Source organism: Ambystoma mexicanum, chromosome 1p (assembly GCF_040938575.1).
Source record: "Ambystoma mexicanum isolate Mex_15411 chromosome 1p, UKY_AmexF1_1, whole genome shotgun sequence".
In the NCBI taxonomy this organism is placed as follows: Eukaryota; Metazoa; Chordata; class Amphibia; order Caudata; family Ambystomatidae; genus Ambystoma; species Ambystoma mexicanum.
Genome location: NC_090921.1, coordinates 1,493,122,659 through 1,493,142,699, shown reverse-complemented (window position 1 = coordinate 1,493,142,699; position 20,041 = coordinate 1,493,122,659). Strand labels below are relative to the sequence as shown.

The 20,041-nt window shown below is 46.8% G+C and overlaps 1 protein-coding gene across 4 annotated transcripts in view; it reads left to right on the top strand.

Moving 5' to 3' along the window:
* Positions 1 to 20,041, top strand: part of PPOX (protoporphyrinogen oxidase) — an 867,939-nt gene that overhangs the window by 238,142 nt on the left and 609,756 nt on the right. For all 4 annotated transcript variants that reach the window (XM_069607175.1, XM_069607174.1, XM_069607177.1 and 1 more), the window contains exon 3: positions 14,218 to 14,352. In XM_069607175.1, the coding sequence (XP_069463276.1) occupies positions 14,218 to 14,352 (135 nt within the window). The remainder of the gene's footprint in view (positions 1 to 14,217; positions 14,353 to 20,041) is intronic.

The following is a 20,041-nucleotide window of genomic DNA, read 5'->3' as shown; positions in this document are numbered from 1 at the left end:
GACAAATAACATCAGAGAACATTTGGTTGTCCAATTTGTAAATGAGAATCGTATGGACTGGGTAATCCTTAATTGGACTCATTGATCAAATCTGCCTTACTAGAATTGAGTGATCAACTCCTACCCTTGGGATATGAACTGAGTGACTTCAAAGAGTATACAGGAATGATGATGGGAAGAGTTGCGATGGGAGAGAAAGTTGATACCCTTGAAATTAGAAATCAAACAAAAAAGGCCAGTGATGAGAGGAACCAGAATTTCCAGTAAACATCAGAAAGAGAGCCTAAGTGAAAACGGCAGTCCACAGAAGGGAAACGTTATCACCCATTGGAAATGACTATTGACAACTCAATTTCAAATAAGCGTAATACAATAAATCTATAGGACCACTGACAGGTTGGTGGGTTGGGGGGCTTCAGAGCTCATCATGGCTGACGTTGGGATTGGCTGAACCATGTCAATAATAGAGCCATATAGAGAACAATGAGGATGTGCTTTACATTGGCTTTTGGAACACAAGGGGCTTTACAGAACCTTTTTCAAATGGAAACTTGGGTTTGGAGTGATTTGATATCATATGTCTACAAGAGACTTGGCTTCGGTCCAAACCAATATGCAAAGGGTATGAGGTGTATTTAAATCGGGCACATAAAGCACTGCTGGGGAGGCCATTTTCAGGACTATTAACGTTGATTAAAATTGATAAAGCATTTGCGGTGGAAAGAATATCCCAATCTAACCCATTTGTTCAGATGCTGAGGCTGGGCCGCCAGAGTCAGGATAGGAGCTGGAAAACGTCCATTTTTCTTATCAACTTATAATGGAGTGTGAATATGTGCTTGGAACGTTTTTTAATTGATTCAATAATGGCACTGCTGGATGAAGCCCTTATTTCAGTGGAAAATCCCCACATTATTATATGTGGAGAATTCAACATGTATCTACTGAATATTGCGGGAGGTGTGCTCAGCTGGGAAAAAGGGCTTTGATATGGTTAAATGAGGCAAGAGCTCGCGATCTGGAAATGTTAATTGGTCAGACAATGGGGGACATCCCGGGAGTGTGTACATGGTCTAGGGGAGCCCATCAGGTTTGTCTGGATTATTGTTTTGTCTCAGCGAATGTCTCTGTGGCAGTAGAAAGGTTTGAAGGTTATATAGATGCCTACAAGTAATTAAATCTACTAGCAATTAGCTGTGCAGTGACACGACAATTGAGGAACAGGGTCACTCCAAAATCAGTTGAACTATCATGGGAGAAAATAGACTAAGTATTAAACCAGCCGAAGTTCCTAAAGTGACAGCCCAGTTTGAACGTTTTATAGCTGATAATCTGAGTAAAACAGACTATGCCGGGATTTTTAGGGCCTATCAGGGAAGAGCGACCAGAGTGGCAAAGTGAACTTTATACCCGTTCGCTCTTATAATCATGACGTCCTACTGGCGAGGAGAGTATTCAGAGCCGACATTAGGAAACTTAAAACGGGCAGAGATGATTTAGCTAACACAAAATTAAAAAAAAGGAAGCAGACCTACCGCAATTGGCTTCGAGCATCCAAAGCAGCAAGGTTACAACAGGGTGCAGAATTTATGCTGTGGGCAGTTTGTAAAAATAACACAAGGTATTTATGGGAACTTAATAATGGGGGTAGTTTCCACCCAGCGCATATAATGGGCCAAGTAACAGAGGAAAGATGGGTGGACCACTACACAAAATTGGGAAGTTGCGAACAAGTGCAATTTAATGGTGTGGGGGTGGTCATTTGGTTTTGACAGAGAGGAAATTGGAATGATGATAGCAAAACTGAGCTCATCGAAGGCGGCAGGACCTGATGCTCTAGTGCACCATGTGCTAAAGGGAAATGCGGATGTCTGGTGGGATTTCGTGGTCAAGCTTTTTAATCAGGTCATGGTGACAAAGCAGATTCCTGCTACATGGCGGGAGGCGGTCATGGTACATTTGTTTTTTTTATTGAATTTTATTGGTTTTGTGATCGCAGTCAAACAATCGGTAACGTATATCAATCAGAAGGACAACCCCTCATATCATTAATTCTAATACTGTAACTTACCCATACAGCTCCAGCCTCAACCCCCCCCTTTATGTCCCAACCCCCTGACCCCATATCAACAGCTTGTCATTGAGATCAATTGTTAGGTTCACTATAAAATAAATCACCCCCCCCTTTATGTCCCAACCCCCTGGCCCCATATCAACAGCTTGTCATTGAGATCAATTGTTAGGTTCACTATAAAATAAATCAACACCCAAGTGGTTTCCGGAGCGCAAGTCCAAATTTATCCTCCTTCAGATTATATGTCCATTGTTTAATAATGAATCGGGCCGGGCCAGGCCCCGAGTCTTGCGTCTTCCGCCCTTTCCCACATCACCCAAAGGTATTGCAGAACTGTTGCCACTCCATTTACACAGTTGCCCTCCCTCCATGAATCGCTGCTTTGATTTATTTTATATTTTCTCCATCAATTACACCTCCATTGCCGTTCTTGTCCACTCTTGTAGGGAGGGACGCCCTTTTTCAGTGCTTAACTCTGTTTGCCCGGGCTGCCAAGAGAAGAAAATGTGCCAACTGGGGGAGAGCAAACCACCTGTCCTCCTTTTTTTCAAGACCAAAGAGTATCAGGATTGGGTCAGGTGCAAACTCCCACCTTCCCGCATCCTTGATCCACCCCAGGACCTCTACCCAATACATCTGCACCCTAGGACAGCCCCACCACATATGTCAATAGTCTGCGGCGATGCCAACATTAGGTGTTCACTGTGGGGAACATTCTGGATAGTTGCATCGGATCGTACTGCCATTGATGCAATAGTTTCAGGGCATGAAGCTTATATTGTCAGGAAATCGATGTTTTGAAAGCTCTCCGGCACATCTGTTGCCAGAGGCTTTCCTCCAACTCTATACCTAGGTCCTTCTCCCATCTCCAGCACAGCCCTAGGACTGCAATGCCCTTCGATTCTAGCAGGGCCCCATAAAGACGTGAGATAAGACCCTTCATCTCCTTATGTCTGTCCAGGATCCTTTCTACTGGTGCGAGATCCTTCTGAATCCGCCCGCTCCACTTTTCCGCTGTGAAAATGCCCTTTAATCTAAGGTAGAAGAGCAATGAGAGTTTGCCAACAGCCAAGGCTTCTTCCAATTCTTGGATACCTGCACATTTCCCACCCTTCCACAGTTATCCCACCCTGGAGAGCCTGCCCTCAAACCATGCCTGGTACCTCGACACCGCCGGTATTGCATCCCGCACCGGGGGTGTCCATATATGGCTCATCGGAGAGGGCCATGTGGTAATCCCCTCTCTTCTTCCTCCCATACTCAACACTTCCCAATGGACCCCCAGGAAAGCATGTTCACGGATTCTCCTTAGGAGCCTTCCCTTGGGGACCCAGAGCCATACCCCAACCGTCGCCAGCAGCAAGTGTTATTTTTCCAGAAATACCCATTGTCTCTCCGGATCCTCCCTTAAATGTGGGACCAATGACCTATGCTGTGTCACTCTATCGTACAACATCACATCTGGGAGCCCCGTACCTCCTCGGTCCTTTGGCAGTATTAAAGTCTCATATCCCACCCTGGGTTTCTGATTCTGCCAAAGAAACCGTAGGATACGTGACTTAGCTTATCTTAGGTGCGCCACCGGAGCCTGGACCAGCAGCATCTGAAAGAGATATAGGGCCTCATCACGACTTTGGCGGTAACCCTTAAATCCGGCTGTCGCGCTATTACCGCTGGATTTAAGGGTCCGCCAAATCAGGACTTCGGCGGATTTCGCCCTAGCTCTTGGCTGGGGTGAAATCCGCCGAAAATCCGCGCTATTACCACCGGCGCGAAATCCGCCGGCGGTTAGAGCGCACATTTTCCCCATTGAGCCCAATGGGGAATGGGGCATTCCCGAATGGGGACAATGGGGAATGGGGAATTACATTACCGCTGAACTCGTGATCCGGAGCTATTAGCGCCATGAAGTTTGGCAGTAGGGTTAATACCGCCGGAGGTAAGCGCCCCCATCCACAACATCTGTCCCTTGCTCCATATTGCCATCTCAGCAAGTAATCTGTCAAAGAGGGGGGAATAATTAACCCCACCCAAGTCCTCTCCTGGTCTGACAATGTTAAGCTGAACCTGCAGTCCCAAGGGCCCGAGCACCTCAGACTGCTTGCGGTCTCCTGCAGCAGTCTGAAAGATCACTGACTTGTCTTTGTTAACTTTAAAGCCTGAGAACTGCCTTTATTCCTCAATTATTGCTACCGTGGCGTGGACAAAGCTGATCGGATTCACCAGGTGCAACAGCACGTCATCCGCGTAAAGTCCCAATTTGCACTCCCTCGTACCCACCCAAATACCCTCCACCTGCGGGGCCCTCCTTAGCCGCTCAACTAGCACTTCCATTGTCAGTGCGAATAGTAGTGGTGAAAAGGGGCAGCCCTGCCTAGTCTCCCTCTGTAATGCAAAAGTCCTTGACCATCAACCATTCACCGACACCCTCGCCTCCGGGGCTACGTAAAGCGCCTGTATCCCACTCATGAGCCGATTTCCCCCCCTCAGGCCAAATTTCTGTAAGACTCGCTTCAAAAACAGCCAATCCACCTAATCAAAAGCCTTCTCGGCATCGAGCGACCCCAGCACCGGATTCCCCCCTTCCTTGCTGCGACCTCCATCAAGTCCAGCGTCTTGGGCATGGTGTCCGCGCCCTGCCTGCCCTGAATGAACCCCACCTGATCCAAGTGGAGTAGGTTGGGCATTAGGTCCTCCACACGCCTAACTAATATCCTGGTGAAAATCTTCGCGTCCACGTTAAGTAGAGAGATGGGAGGGTAGGATCTACAGCACTGCGGGTTCCTCCCCCCTTTTGGTATAACTTTAATCAATGCCTTCCCTAATGATGGAGAGGCCCACCCATATCCAGAATGTGATTGAATAATTTTGCTAGGTGTTGCACAAGAGGCCCCACAAAGTTCTTCTAAAAACCCACCGTGTACCCATATTCTCCAGCAGCCTCCCCCAGCTTCATCCCCACTATCGCCTGCAACAACTACTCTTGAGTAATCAGCCTCTCCATTTCCACCGTCTCATTGCCCTGGAGACTCGGGAGGGGCACCTCCCCCATATATCTATGCAATTCCTTGTCGGTTGTTTCCCCTTCCTTCCAGTAGAGCTGGTTATAGAAAGTGGCAAATTCCTGGGTCACATCCCCCGCAAAGGTGTGTAATTGCCCATCTGACCCCCTAACCACAACTGGCTCAAGCTTAATGGGGATAAAACTGAGGTGTTGGTGGTGGGATGTCCCCCTGATACTTCACTGTGGATATCTGCCTTCTGGCCCTCTACTCTAGGTCCCCTTCCTTGCCCAGTCAGTAAGGTCTTGGGGTTATTCTTTCTGACTTTCTCTCCATGACTAACCAAGTAGTGGCTGTGTGCCAAGCTGGCCACTTTCAACTTAAGATCTTGAAGCAGGTCCTTCCTATGCTACCTGAACCTCTTCGTCCTCAGGTAGTTGCAGCACTGGTCCTATCTCGCCTGGATTATTGTAACTCTCTGTACCTGGCCCAGCCAATCAGCCTGATACAAGGGTTACAACGAATACAGAACCTAGCGGCTAGGCTAGCCATGGGCACCCCATATGGATCTCATATCTCCCCGGTACTGCGTTCGCTTTACTGGCTGCCAGTAAACCAGCGCATTCGTTTTAAGGCTATGTGCATTGTCCATAGGGCTATTCACGCCCAAGGGGCAGAGTTTCTGCAAGCTAAATTTCTCCGTTACCACCCTGCACGGGATCTTCGCTCCTCTTCCGCTGACCTCCTGGTTGCCCCAAGGTTTCGGCATACCAAGATAGGCGGTCGGGCCTTTTCCATAATTGCGGCTAATCTATGGAACGGCCTGCCCTCTGCAATGAGGATAATGTTTCATCACCTAGCTTTTATAAGAGCACTGAAAACAACCCTCTTTTAGGCCTTAAGATTGTGGCCTCAACAGCATTGGCTCTGCTCTCCCTCTCTAGCGTCATGCCTTCGGGCGGCCACGTGCTGTATAAATGTATATAACATAACATAACCCCAGATACCCACCTCTCTGCTCGTTGACTCCTCAGTCTAGCTGCCAATAGAGCATCTGCCTTATCCCCTTTTTGATAATACCTTTGCTTCAGAAACTGCAGGCCAGCAATCACCTTCCCCATCTCAAAGTCCCGCAGCTCCTAACGATTTTCCCTTGGTAACTCTGTCTACCCCTATCTCAACCACCCCTTTACACACCAACATCTATAGCTTTCGGATCTCACCCCTAATTTTCTCTGCCAGTGGGATTCCAAGTCTCTTTTTGGCCGCGCCTTCTCAAATGATGAGCCCCCTCCATGTGGCATTGGCTGCATCCCAAGTCATGCCTGGTTCCCCTTCCCCTGTATCATTCAGTCTAAAGAATTCCTCTATTGCCTCCCGCATTTCCTTAGCAAAGACTGCATCTTTCAACAAATGATTCTTGCACCGCCACAGGGTGTCCCCGGGGTGCCAATCGTACAATTCCCATGACCACCATGTCGTGGTCTGACCAACTAACGGGTGAATGCTGACTAGAGGTGACCCTACCGACATGTCTCTGTTTCATGAACCAATAATCGATCTGTGTCCGTGTACCATGGACTGGGGAGAAAAAAGTAGAGCCCCTTTCCGCGGGATGGCCGTCCCTCCATACGTCCACCAGCTCCTGATCCCGCATGTAAACCCAGGAGTCCCTCCTCTTGTCGCCCTACCTCAGCTCCCCCTATATCCTGCCCACCGCTGCGATGCATAGTCCGGTCCGCCCACATATTAAAGTCTCCTTCCAGCAGTAACAAGCCCTCTGCCCGATTGAGTATCTTCCCTGCTGCTTCCTGTAAAAACTGTATCTGCCCTCTATTGGGGCCATACACCACAGCACCAGTTAGCTGCACCCCCTCCACGGTCCCAGCGATCAGCAAGGCTCTCCCATCAGGCCTCTTCGAGACCAGTGGGTCAACCACCCGTACCCTATGATTAAATAGGATGCCTAGACCCCCCCACCCCCTTGGTGTGCCCAGAGGCCTAGAATGCCTGTCCAATCTGTGCCCCAGGGATCTGACTCTCTTCCCCCTGAAGCAACCGTGTCTCCTGCACCAGCAGTATGTCAAGACCTCTATTCTGAAATTCCCATTCCAGCAGTGAGCGCTTAGTAGTGGAATTCAGGCCCTTGACATTCAGAGTCCCCACCCTAAGCACCTTAGCCCGGCCCTCGCCCTGAACTCGCGCCATCTGGACGCATAAGACCCCGGCCCCACCACTCCATTGATTGCAGACCAGTGTTCCCCAGAAGGGTCTTCACCTCAACCCTCCTTCTCAAGCCTCCCCTTCCTCCCCCCACCGCCACCCACCCTTCCCTCACCCTCAAAGAAGTAACTGATCTCCCCTCCGGGACGCCCACCATAAAATGGGCCACCAGGGATGGGTGCATGCCCAGCCCGTCTTTCCAAATAACACACCACCTGCCCCCATTCACCCCTCGCCCACATAGCTTAGCCTACTAGCATCTCATGACTCTGCCATCCCATTCTCCTCCTCAAGAATCCCCAGAGTTCTTCTGTGGCGGGGAGTTGAGCTTTTTAAACTTCCTGCCACCCAGCATTTTCTTCTTCACTCTCAGTTGGCCCTCCGGTCTACGTTGTTCCACTGGTGCGACCATTGACCCCTCCTGACCTTCATTGGAATCTTCTCCCTTAAGAACTTGGAGAACCTCGTTTGCCTCCTGTCCGCTGATTACTTGATAATCTGCTTCTCCTTTCTCAAATTTCAGCGCAAATGGGAAGGACTAACGGTATCTAATTCTCCTTTCTGTCAGCCATTGCATGAGGGGGCGACAATCTCTGCGACGGTTTAGGGTGAGCCCTGACAAGTCTTGTAACCTGATTGTGTCCCCTTCATATTTTAAACTCCCCAGCTGCTTGGCTTTCTCCAGAACCCCCATCTTCTCCCGGTATCTCCGGAAGCAGACCACTATCGATCTTGGGCCCTTCCCCCCCCTGCGCCGCTGCCTCTATGCGCCCTCTCCAGCTGCACCTCCTCCCCCGCCCTCCAGGGCGAAAAGCTGTTTGATCAGTCCTTGCACCTTCCTTCCAACCTTCACTGCAGATTCTCACTTCTGTTCTCTAACCCCTAGAATGCGTAGGTTGTTCCGGCACTCCCTATTTTGAAGGTCGTACAGCTTCAAAATAGTTTCTTCTTCACACATTTCTAGGTCCATCAAATGAGCTTCATATTTCATATCCAGGAGATCTACCTGCAGGTGGTTATTCTCCATCCACTCCATTTTGTCTTCCAGGTTGTCCACACAGCCCTTTAGGTCGCAAATTGAGGCATGTATGTCCATCTGTATTGCCTTAATTTTTTGAAGTATGTCCTTAAAGCCATCCCTCGTTAGGGTTGCTGCTGGTGCGCCATTCCCTGCCGCCATCTCAGATTTGTTAGTTAGAAGGCTCCCCCCACCCCCACAATCAACAAGGCCTCTCCTGAAGCATTGGAGTGACTGAACTCCCACCTGTGCCACACTCCTGTGTCCCGGAAGCCCCAGATCATACTCCAGCATGGCCTAGGGGAGTGGCCCCCCAAGTTCAATGCTCCTGCTGACCACCGCTGACCTCCCTCTGTCCTCGCCTCATTTCCTCAGCGAGCCTGTCCCTTCTTGGGCGCCCTGTGTGTCCCTTAGGCACCAGTTACACTGTGCCGATGGCCTCCTTGTCCTAGGGTTTATCGAGGGGGTCTGTGCTCCTGCTCACCTCCCTTATCTTGATGGCCTGTTCCTTGTCCATGGGCCACCGACCCTCTAGGCTCCACTCCTCCTCTCCTGAATTTAAGACTGTGCCATATCTTCAGGCCCCTGTTTCACTATCTGGCTGGACCCACGTATCCCCAGGCTCTCCTTTTAGCTCTAGTGTGGGCAGCTCCTCCTCTTTTCAAAGTGTGCAATGCTAGTCCCCAACTGGGACCGGGGCCCAGTGCCTCCTCTGTGGGCACTGTCCTTTATTCCTCTTTCTCCCCCTCTGTCCCTTTGTTCCTTTAACTCTCCTTTCCTTTATCCGTGTTTCTGTGTTCTTTGTTATGTCTTTCTCCCCCTGAGTATCACGCGAATTGGGGAGTGCTTTCACCACTCTGGGCCCAGGTCTTATCAGCTGGGGCCTTCAAAACTCTGCTTCGTCACCTCCCGATGCGTCACTAGGCCCCAGAACGTATAACAACCACGGGTGGAGGGCTGGCCTCAATGCCACGACTTCTCCCTCACACTCCGAGTGCGGAGCTGAGGATGAGACTATGCCCTGCGCGCGGGCAAGTTCCTCCTAGCACCTGCACTGCCCTCCCTCTCACCTTGTGCCATCTCTCTGGTCTGCTCCTCCTGGGGCTGCCTCCTCTCTTGCTGCTTAGGCGGCCAGGTCCGTGTTGCGTGCCTCGATCCCCGACTACGCCACCACTGCTCCTCTGCAGATCTGGGGTTTCACATCTTCCTCTTTGCGTCAGGTCCTCAGCTGAACCAGCGTCCCGAGTATCTCTAGTGGAATGGCTCCTCACTGACTGAGGACTCCGGTCCTCTGTCATCCTCCTCTGGAATCTTCTCACGACCTATGAGGGGCCGGGCTTTCTCTCAAGGTGCGCGGCTGGCTCCAAGGCTCTCGTCCCACTGGGTCGGAGGCAGCGTCCACGTTGATCGTCAGCTCAATGCACCACAGAAGTGGGGTGCGTGGGCTTATTAACCCCACGTCTATCTCAGGGGCACATAAATCATGCTTTTATGGCCTACACTGCCGTGGAGGGAGCCCAACAAGCGACAATGTAACCGGGCTTGGACAGAGCAGCAGCTTCACACGGCCATCACAGTCCGTGTCCCTGGTACTAAGTTTTAAGAGGGGCGATCATGGGAATCCAAACAACTATCATCCAATCACCCTTCTGGATACCCTTAGCAAGATATTTGCATTAGTCCTGCTAAGAGACCTAAATACATGGCCGATGGGATGGTCAGACAGTGATGGGGGTTGGTACTTCCTTAAACACCTTCCTGCTGAACCCTCTGAAGTTCAGGTCCATGGAAGCCAAGAGTAACAGCTACTTGGCTTTCATGGACCTGGAGCAGGCTTTTGATGGGGTCAGTTGAGAACGGCTATGGACCAAACTGGCGGATTGGGATTGCCCCCCTGACTTGATTGAGGCAATCCAAGCATTATATACTAACACATAGGTCCAGGTGAGATCAGCAAGTCGGGCTCTCTCAAGGAAAATCTATACTTATCGAGGGCTGAAGCAGGGGTGCTCCTTGGCCCCTATTCATTTAAGCTCTACATGTCGGATTTGAGGGTTTCCCGCCAAAAATTAATTCAATCGACATGCCTTGAATCCTGTATGCCGATGACTTGGACTTCATTGACCAGACTCCAATTGGATTCCAGGGCAAGGCTAAGCGCTTTTATGTTTTATCTGAAGGGGAATGGAATGCGAGTAAATGTTAAAAAATTCTTATTATGTCATTGGCACACAGGAAACATAAAGGAATTTAGTCATGAAGGGTGGATGATGAAAGATTGGAGATGGTAGAATTAATAACCTATTTAGGTTCTGTAGTCAATAAAAATCTGAATGAAAATGCTCATTTTGCTATGCTACGAGTTAAGGTGGGAAGACTATCAGCTCAGGAAGCAGCTCTGCATACGAGGTCTTGGATCTATTCAGCTCTTTTCTATAAGCAGAAGGTGGTGCAGATTTTAACGTATGGAGCAGAATCGTTGTTGAACTTGTCATGGAAAGTATGGGGACTGCTGGAGGGGCTATTTTGGAGAAAGGTTCTGAGACTCCCCAACTCGCTGCCAGTGTGTTCTATCCGATTTGAGTTGGGGCTGCAGTCCATGGAATCGATGGCAATATGAAAAACTATATCTTTATATAGACAATGTATCCCCCTGGTCAGTGCACATTTGTTTGATATTTAGAGACAAAGTGAGGAAAACTCCATGGATAAGGAATTGAAGATCTGGAAGGACAAATGTGAGAACTATCTGAAAGGTCATGATATCACAACAGACCTGCTTGGTACAAATCCATTAAAGGTGAAAAAAGCTGCAATATCTTGATTGGATTGCCACTATGGAGATGGGAACTATTGATAGATTGAGGTTAAGATTGGGGCTGGAGATAAGAAGTTTAAACCAAACACCTGTTTATCTGCAAACGTTTCCCTTGGCCCATTATAGAGACCTGTTTATGCACTGCTGCTTAAATATTCTCCCCACAAGAGAAGTGCAGTTGTCAAGGAAACAGATAATGTATGCTGACTGTCAGTGTAGAGATTGTCGAGATGATGATAATAAAGAGTCACTATTTCGTTTAATAACCACCAGCAAGGCCCTGACAGAATTAGGAACCTGGAGGGGCATTTGGAGCATTTGGAGCGAATACACTTACTAACAGAAGTGAACTAGCGGGATAGATTCCTAATTGGAGAGAAAATAAGTCTGGTTTCAGCGGTAATGACATTTGTGGAATATGTTTTAAAGGAGGGTGAATAACCTGTTTCAAAAGAAATGAAACATAATAGGTTGGTTTGTGTTTTGTTATGAATTGGTTTAATGTTTTCTTTTATAATATGAAATGTGGATGTAAGTAGTGGTGAATATGTAAAAGGTTTTATTTGGTAAGCCCAAAACATAAAAAAAAAAATATTTAGTTCAGTATAGTGTGCAAAGATCAAAATAACATGAAGAAACAAAACCCATGTGTCATATTTAATTAGCCTTTCACTAAATTGCATTCTGGTAATTGTAGTCTTTCATTTAAGAGGGCATTCTACAATATTACTTAACACATTTCTCTAAGGATTTATATATTTGTCTGAGTACTTTATGATGATTTGTGCACTTTTCAAGTCTTCTTAATAAGACTAGTTTTAAAAGCCAAATCTGGGAGTGGGGATAGGAAAGGAGGAGAGGACAAATGAGTCATGAGGATCACGAGGATTGCAATACACCATAAAAATAAAAGCAATCATGAAATTGCTCGTTCCTTTATTTGCTCACAAAAAAACTCCTCTTTGACTTACAATATCTGCATAACATGTGGTAGGGCATAGATACTTCATCCCATATATAATGTAGGGGCCAGCTTGCAATGCAGAGTTTGTGGTATTAAGGCGCATTCTAGTATTTCACTGTGGGTCCTGAACTAATCTGCCCCGCATACAAATGTTGGCTGTGCTACTCGTCTGATATGCAAAGGCGTATTCTTTTCAGCTGCAGCAACCTAAATGGCCCAGTGATTCTAATAGGCATGACATCTCTTGGCGTAATATTTATAATGACTATTATTTCTCATGGCGCACTATTGCGCAGATAAGAAAATTACCTCTGACTGATGTGCTGTGGGAAGTCTATATTTAATTGAATTTAATGAGTACCCCTTAATTAATGAGTGTCTGCAAAATCTACTGTTTGAGCCAATATAAATTAGTACCTCTTAAGAACTGTCTCCAACTCCTAGTATTTTAACTAGTATAAACGCACCACCTGACTCACTTTCTAAAGATTTTCTTAGAGGAAGGACCTTTCCCTTCCACCATCATTGAAGGGGTTTGTTCACTTACCTTTTTGTTTCCCTAAAGAACATTTTGTAAATCCCACATGTTTTGTCCACATTTCTCCCAATTTGTGAAAGAATAATGCACCTCCTAATTTATTTGGAGCACACTCGGTTGGCTCTGTTGCTCGCTCAAATTCGGGCAAAGTCTTTATACCCCAATGCCAGTATTTCTTCACAGCAACGTTGGCAACCGTACTTGGCCTGTTTCTGGGGGTGATCACATTAAGCTGTGTTATTTAGAAGCATAGAACAGTCAGTATTACCTAGAAACAAAATTACAGTTGAGAGCAATTACCTTGCAGAGGAGGAAATATCACAGAAAGGAAAAGATAGTCTGTCATTCTCATTGTCTGCGTGTTCCTGTAGTACAGAGGAGAATGTCATGTTAGTTGCTTGTAATCTCAGCACAGTGACAGATTCCTGCTAGCCATTGGATTTTCTATAAGCAGACCTGTTTCTCATTCAGATAATTTTAACATTGCAACTTTTAGATTACATGGCAGCTGCAATACCAGTATGAAATCTGTAAGTATTTTTCTTAGAACAGCCTCACTACTTCTCTGTAATCTTAACGATATGTCCTTGTATATTGGCATTGCTCCTGAAATCGTTTGCCTATGCATGCCTGCATATCAACAGAATGCCCCTTTATTCTCCAAGTCTGCATTTTATGTGTTTAATTAGTTGTATGCATTGTTAGGTTCCTATTTGTTTTATAGAACCTTGGTAGGACTTTTATTTTTGTACTACTGTATTGTTGTTTGTGTTGCAACTGTATCAGCTTGCACCACTCCTGAAGATATATCCTGCCCTCAGCCAAATTTGCCAAAGAGGTGAAGGATGTATACCTGTCACACTGTGCAAGTTACACATTTATGATTGGGACCTCTGCTGGTTTAGTAGAAGTGTTGGGATGCGTAGACAGGTTAGACAGTACTTGTCCCGGTACTCCTGCGGAGAAGTAGTCATTTTAGTCATTTTAGTCATTTTATCACTCTCTGGGTCCTGAATGCTTGTCTCTTTTTCATCAGTACCTGCTTTTTGCCAGGCTCCAGTCTGTGGCCTGCTACACGGCTTGTATAGCCACGGTGTGCTCGATGCAGAGTCCAACCCATGAGTTGATATGTGGATTAGCTGACAAGTCTGTTATCCTTGGAGGCTGTAGACATCCCCCCATATTGCATCACACCTATGCAAATAATTTTAGCACATAAGTAGAGTTGAAACTTCCACATAAGAGCCAAAACTAAAATGGCAGCATGATCTTTTCTGTGGACCACGAAAAGAGTAAGGCCCGCTACAGCCCAAGTTGATGTCTGACTTGGTTCCCTTTAAGCTCCTGTACTCCCAGTTCTGGTTTTATAAATGTCCTTTTAGTTGAAGTCAGATTAAAGCAAAATCTTTTCACTTACAGCAAGAGAACACTACTAATTTGAGACTTACCACAAAATAAATTAAATAGGCTGTTAATATCTTGCTCTTCAACCACCTTCCATCGCCAACCTTACCACCTTCCATCGCCAACCTTAATAAGTTGCATCTTTTTCTATTTATGTATTTCTTGTGTAAATGCAGGTAATTCTTCTGGAAAGCAGCAGTCGACTTGGTGGATGGCTGCAATCCACCCGCACAGAAGATGGTGCTGTCTTTGAACATGGACCACGAGGGATCCGCCCTGTTGGAACCGTTGGAAAAAACACATTGATTTTGGTAAGATATTATTGTTTTGTTTTGAGACAGGATTCGATTTGTTGAGGAAGTGTTGCTCAACTGTGTTTATCAAGTTAGGAATTTCCCAACCTATTTTTTGTTGTACTTTAAGAGTTTTGTAGTGCTCTTTGAAAGGTGAGGGCAATTATATAGTATTGGAGAAAGTCAAAATGGTAAACGCTGGGATTTCAGGTGGGATTTAATCTTTGTCAAATAAGCAATAAAATGGATAGAAATTAACATGTGCCAAGTTTCGATGGGAGCATAGTGTGAAGCAGGCATGGTATTGAGAGACACAGGCTCAAAAGGTAACAGTTTCAAAACCTTAATTAAACAAAGCTCTGGGCTTGGTGCAATACCCAACTGACACTAACTCTGAAGGGATTGTTCCCTCAACTGATCTTTCTAAGGGCACTCGATGTCTGAAAGTCCAAAACCAAAATCCGTCTGTGTCTAAACCTATACTTGCCCTCATTCTTTGACAAAATTTGATTGGAAGTCTTCATAAAGAAAATCTGTGGGTCAAGAAAAAGGAGATGTAAACCACAGCTGGTTTTGGGTAGTCTTACCAATAGGTGTAGTTCTGCCAGTTCAAAATAGTTCAACTCAAAAGGGTTGCCCTTGGAACCTTCCACGTAAGGCTCTGCAGTAAGTCATTGTAGTTTACAATGTCTCTGGGTCTCTTGGGGTTCCCTTCCCCTAGTTTCGATATTTCCAGTTCCCAACAAAAAGACACAGCTCCTGTTAGACCTCTCGTGGTTCCCTTCCCCAATTCTTGGCATCTCTTCACAAAGGTCAACATTGTCTTGAGTGGGCCTCTTAGGGTTCCCTTCCCCAAGTCTAAGCCCCTCTTTACGAAGTTCAACACAAAACAAAATATAACACAATTCTTCTTAGGCTTCTCAGGGTTCTCTTCCCCAAGTGTATGCCTCTCTGTTTCCAAATTAAGTGTTCAGCTTTATTAGGCCTGTCAGGGTTCCCTTTCCCAAGCTTAGGCCCCTCTGTTTCCAAAATAAGTATTCAGCTTTGGTGTGCCTCTCTAGTTTCAAACACAAGTTCAGCTTGTCAGGATGTACCCTTTCCTTATATACAGTTTCTGTGGATTTGAGTTGTTTTATCGAAGTACAAACAATCGCGGCGGAATTGACCGTAGTCGATTTCACTGCAATTCGGTTTGTACTTGGGTAAAACAAACCAAATTTGGCCATAGACCAAAAGCCTAACCCCCCTGCCATGCCCCTGACTTACCTTTTTTTCAGGCTGCCGCCACTTATCCTATACCCCTGCAGCGTCAGTGCCATCCCTCTAACTCGGGTCTGATTAGATGCCGCAGGCTTCCCTTTTTTTTGTTGTTGAGTCCCCCGCTTCCAGTGTCCAGGAAGTGGGGGATACCCCTGAAAGCCATTATACCAGAAATGGGGCACGGGGGACACCCCCACTCCTCATGTTCAGTATTTTTGGCTTTGATGTATTTGTAGTGGCCGAATTCAGTCAAATGCTTAATACGAGCATTTTATTTCGATCAATATGGGTATTTCGGTTTATTTCACATACAATTCTTTCATGGGGTACAATCAGAGACTTTTGAAAAAGATGCCAGGCTCTTTGCTCCTCCTTTGCTTTATTTCTGCATCGCTAGTGCGTTTAAATGTCTTTATTCTGGACTTTGTTTTATTTCTTCACCACTAGCGTGCTTTCTCCTTCCTTCCACTTCCCTTGTTCCTTCTTTCTTATTTTCTGTCCTTTTATGCTTTCACTGTCACTTTCCGCTCTGTCCCGCTTTACAGAATCTTGTCTTTCTCCCTTTCCGCTCCAGCCAACCACATGCTCTCGAGTTTCTCTTCCTCACTTGTTCGAAACTCACCAGGTAGCATAGCGCTGGTGACTAGTCTTTCCTGTGTGCATTGGGTCGTGGTCAGGGTCTTGCAACCGGCCCCTCTAACACCCTTGGGACTGCCACACGTCCCAAGGGAACAAGCACTTTGCTGAACACCGCCAGCAGGATGCAGGCTGCCGGCTGCCTCGCTCCGAGCTCCCTAACCACACTGCAGCCCCTCACAAACACTGGGCCAGCATCTCGGCACGCCACTCTCCTCTGGATCCTCTAGGCTTCTCTTCCTGCAGCTACCTGCTCATCTCCTTTGGTCCAGTCAGAATCCCCAGTTTGCCCCATCACCTGTGCAGAACCACTCCTTTTATAGTCCTCCGTGGAGTCAGGCGTGAATGATTATAGTAGAGTGCCTGACTCTATTAGTGAGACAAGTCACTGGTAGTTGGTAGTAGTCTTTCCCCTGTTTCTTAATGGTTTTTCCATAGGTAATCCTCATTGCTCCTGATCACCTCTTTTCCGTCCCAGTGCTGGTTTTGTAAGAATGGTGGGGGAGGAGGGGGTGTGTGTTGTGTTTCTGATGATAAATGAGTGACCCCTCTAATCTTTCCTTTCTCACCTCAGGATTATAGTGATGTGTATGATATTGACTTAGCGGGTTAACAGCAGCTTACAGTTTTCAGAGATGGCAGCCGGCTTGAGGTGTAAATCAGTAGCAGACTTGACTATGTTTAAACCAGGTGAAAGTTTCTCTGTTGAAGAGGAAGCAGGCACATATGAATGCTTCAGTCCAGGTAGACTTGTGACCCCCGCCCCTAGAACTGGGGGTATGGATGCGCCAAGGCCTATGGAATCCACCTCTTTGCCGGCAGTGAATAGCAATAATCCTAATAACATTTCAAAGAAGTTCCTGGTTTGCTCTGGAACACGCCCAATGATCACAACAACCCAAATTAATTATTTTAAAGGCAAAAATGCATCCCTCTAGGCTTCTAAAGCGTCATGTTTGCCAACATGTGTAAACACTATTTCTTGAAAGGGGAAGTCTTGAGGGTCTATTGAAGGAGCGTTGGGTATCTACTCCTATTTCTAAAAGGGAAAGCTCCCGCCTTACTTTTAAGCCGGTGGTTGGTGGCACGTCGGCTATTTTAGAACCTTTACATTATTGTTAAGAGTCCCCACTGATGGCCACCAGAGGCATGGTGGGGAATGTTAATGCGTTGGATGACTCTTTTTTAATAATTTGCTCTTGGCCAGAAAACATTTGCTGAGAGAGATTAGAATTGCTCGCTCTCCCTGAGCATATGAATACTAATGCATGCATGCATGTATGGGAAGGGAGGAAGTTTTCTCAGGGAGTGTGAATTCCAGGGGGTGTCTTTCACATGTAAATGTTGCGATGGGGGTGTTGAATGTCCTCCAGGTTGGTTCACAAGTTGAAGTGGGACTAGTATTGGAAGGGGTAGGAAAGTACCCTCTGAACTCACAAGAAGATGTGGGTACGTTTAGGGCTAAAGAGTCCCAAATTTAAGCTCAATCATTTACTCACCCCATCCCAAGGCGGACGCTTTTCCTAATTCCTTCTCATGTGTGGGAGGTTGTTTGGGCAAGGTAAATCACGACATACAGGGACGGGGGTTCCAGAGGGGGTGCTTGTTCCAGGTATTTATAACCTGGGAACAAGGTTACCTCAGATGGACATCCCTGTCTGCCAACCGTTGCCTACTCAACCTGTCTGTTTCCCATTTTCTGCAAAAATGCTGCACAGTCATGGTCAATTTGTTTTTCCGACTTTGACTGGTGCAATAAATAAGCCGGTGAAGCCTTTGCCTGTGAGTACAGGAGAATCACGTGGATGGCTCTTTCCCACAGACTGACTCAGGCAGCCAGCCAGGTTTCAAAAGTAGAGTCAAGGGGTTAAGTTTCAGAGAGTCTACCTTCATGCAATGTAGCAAAAGATGTGGATAATATGCTGTTAGGGAGAATTCTCAGAAATGTACTAATTCCCCCCACCTTGGAGACCCCCAGCAACTTTGCGGGATTTTGAGGACTTGACTTTTTTAACCTGGAGAGACGGAGACCCTTTTGTTCCCACTCTCCCATGTATTTTTATGTGATTTTGAACTCTGTTTCTTTTGGTTGTGGAGTCTTTCAAACTCCATAGGCATCATCTTTTACATTGTGTCACACAGCACGGCAGAGGGAAGTCTTTCAGATTTTCCAAAGGTTTAAATACCTTCTCTTGGATAAATTACTGTTTCCAAGAGCAGTAAAGTGAAATTGACTTTACTTACATTTGTAACTTTCTAGAACCAGCACACACTATCTTACAATAGTGTGGTACAGGCGTTACTTAATATCCCCTTTGTCTAGCTTCTGATGTAACATGTTTTATGTGACTCTTTCCTCGATGAATGGCTGGTGGCAGTGGTTTACCTTTAAGTACTGTGGCGTGCATTTACCGTGACTGCGTTCGCAGCTGCAGTAAAGCACCCAAGGGTGCCATTTTTGTCAAAACGGCCCTAGTCTTCTTTTTTCACTATTTCTTTGTGGAAGGTCCTTCTTGAGATCTACTCTGCTCGCCAAACCAGGATTGGTCCCTTTGTTCACTTTGTCTTTGGCGGGATTCACGAGTGAAGCCTGCCTCTGGCTCCAGGGTGTCTGGTGGGGGCAGGAAGTGAGGGAGGGTCCCGACTGTGCTTAGTCTCCTAGGAGACCCAAATGCACTTTGTGATGATTGGCCGGCTGACTGTCCGGCAAAGACAGCCACCCTGCTGGGTAACTGACAGCTGGGCTGGAATGAATGCGAGAAACCTGAAAAAAGGTGAGGCTTTTGGCTAGGAAGGCAGAGTCGACCACTGGACGAAGAAACCTGATGAAGAACTTGAAGAGGAAACCTGCTGCAACTCCTGGACCGTTGGTTTGCCCGGTGAAGCCCTGCTGCTGTGCTGAAACTCCAAATTTGTATCGACAGAGAATCCCTTGCAAGGACGACTTCTCCCCTTGAGTTGGTGGGACCAATCAACTCCAAAGTAAGCCAATCTGGACAGTCTCTCGGAGCTAGTTGAATTTCCACAGAGTTGCTGCCGGAAACCGAAACGCCAGGGAGAGGAACACCAGATTGTGTGCGTTGCTTTTAGGTTGGCCAAGAGCTACAGGAAGATCCTCCGGACTCCCTGGATGCAGGACCGACCGAGCCTGAGCCATCTCAACAGAGTGCTGGACCCCAGATGAAAGGAAAGCCCATCTGGACAGCCAGAAACCTTGGTGTTGCTATGTGCAGTAGACGCAGGGAGCTGAAACACTGAAGTGCCACTTGTTTGAAGATTGCTGGTTGCGGTCGGTAACCGTCCCACTGCAGTGCAGGAGTCCCCAGAAGTCCTCCCTCTTGTCCCCACGGCTGAGGCCCAGGAACACCAGGATCTGCAGAGCTGCACAGGAAAAGAAGGCATCTGCTGCATTGTTCTTCATCCTAAGAGAACTTACCGCTTGTTGAGTAACTGCACTTGTTCTCTGTTGGTGAATGACTCTTCTTCCCTTTGTGAATGTGTTTGGTCTTCTTTCCAGGAAAGGGTTAATTAACTTTGCATTGAGGGGGTTTACAAAAGTACTTACGTGCTTTGAGAAATATTTTTAGATCTCTTGTGTCATAATAACCTTTCGCTTTGGCAAACTCTTGAACCTAATTCTAAATGCAACAGTGATATAATGTCCCCAGCACCCTAACTATTGAAGTCACCTGAGGGTGTAGGTAGTGTCTGGGGGCCATCCTAAAAGGGTACTTACTGATTTAGAACTATTAAGAGTTGTAGTTCTGAAGTGTATTTGAGTGTTACTGTTATATTGCCCCTTCTGAAGAAG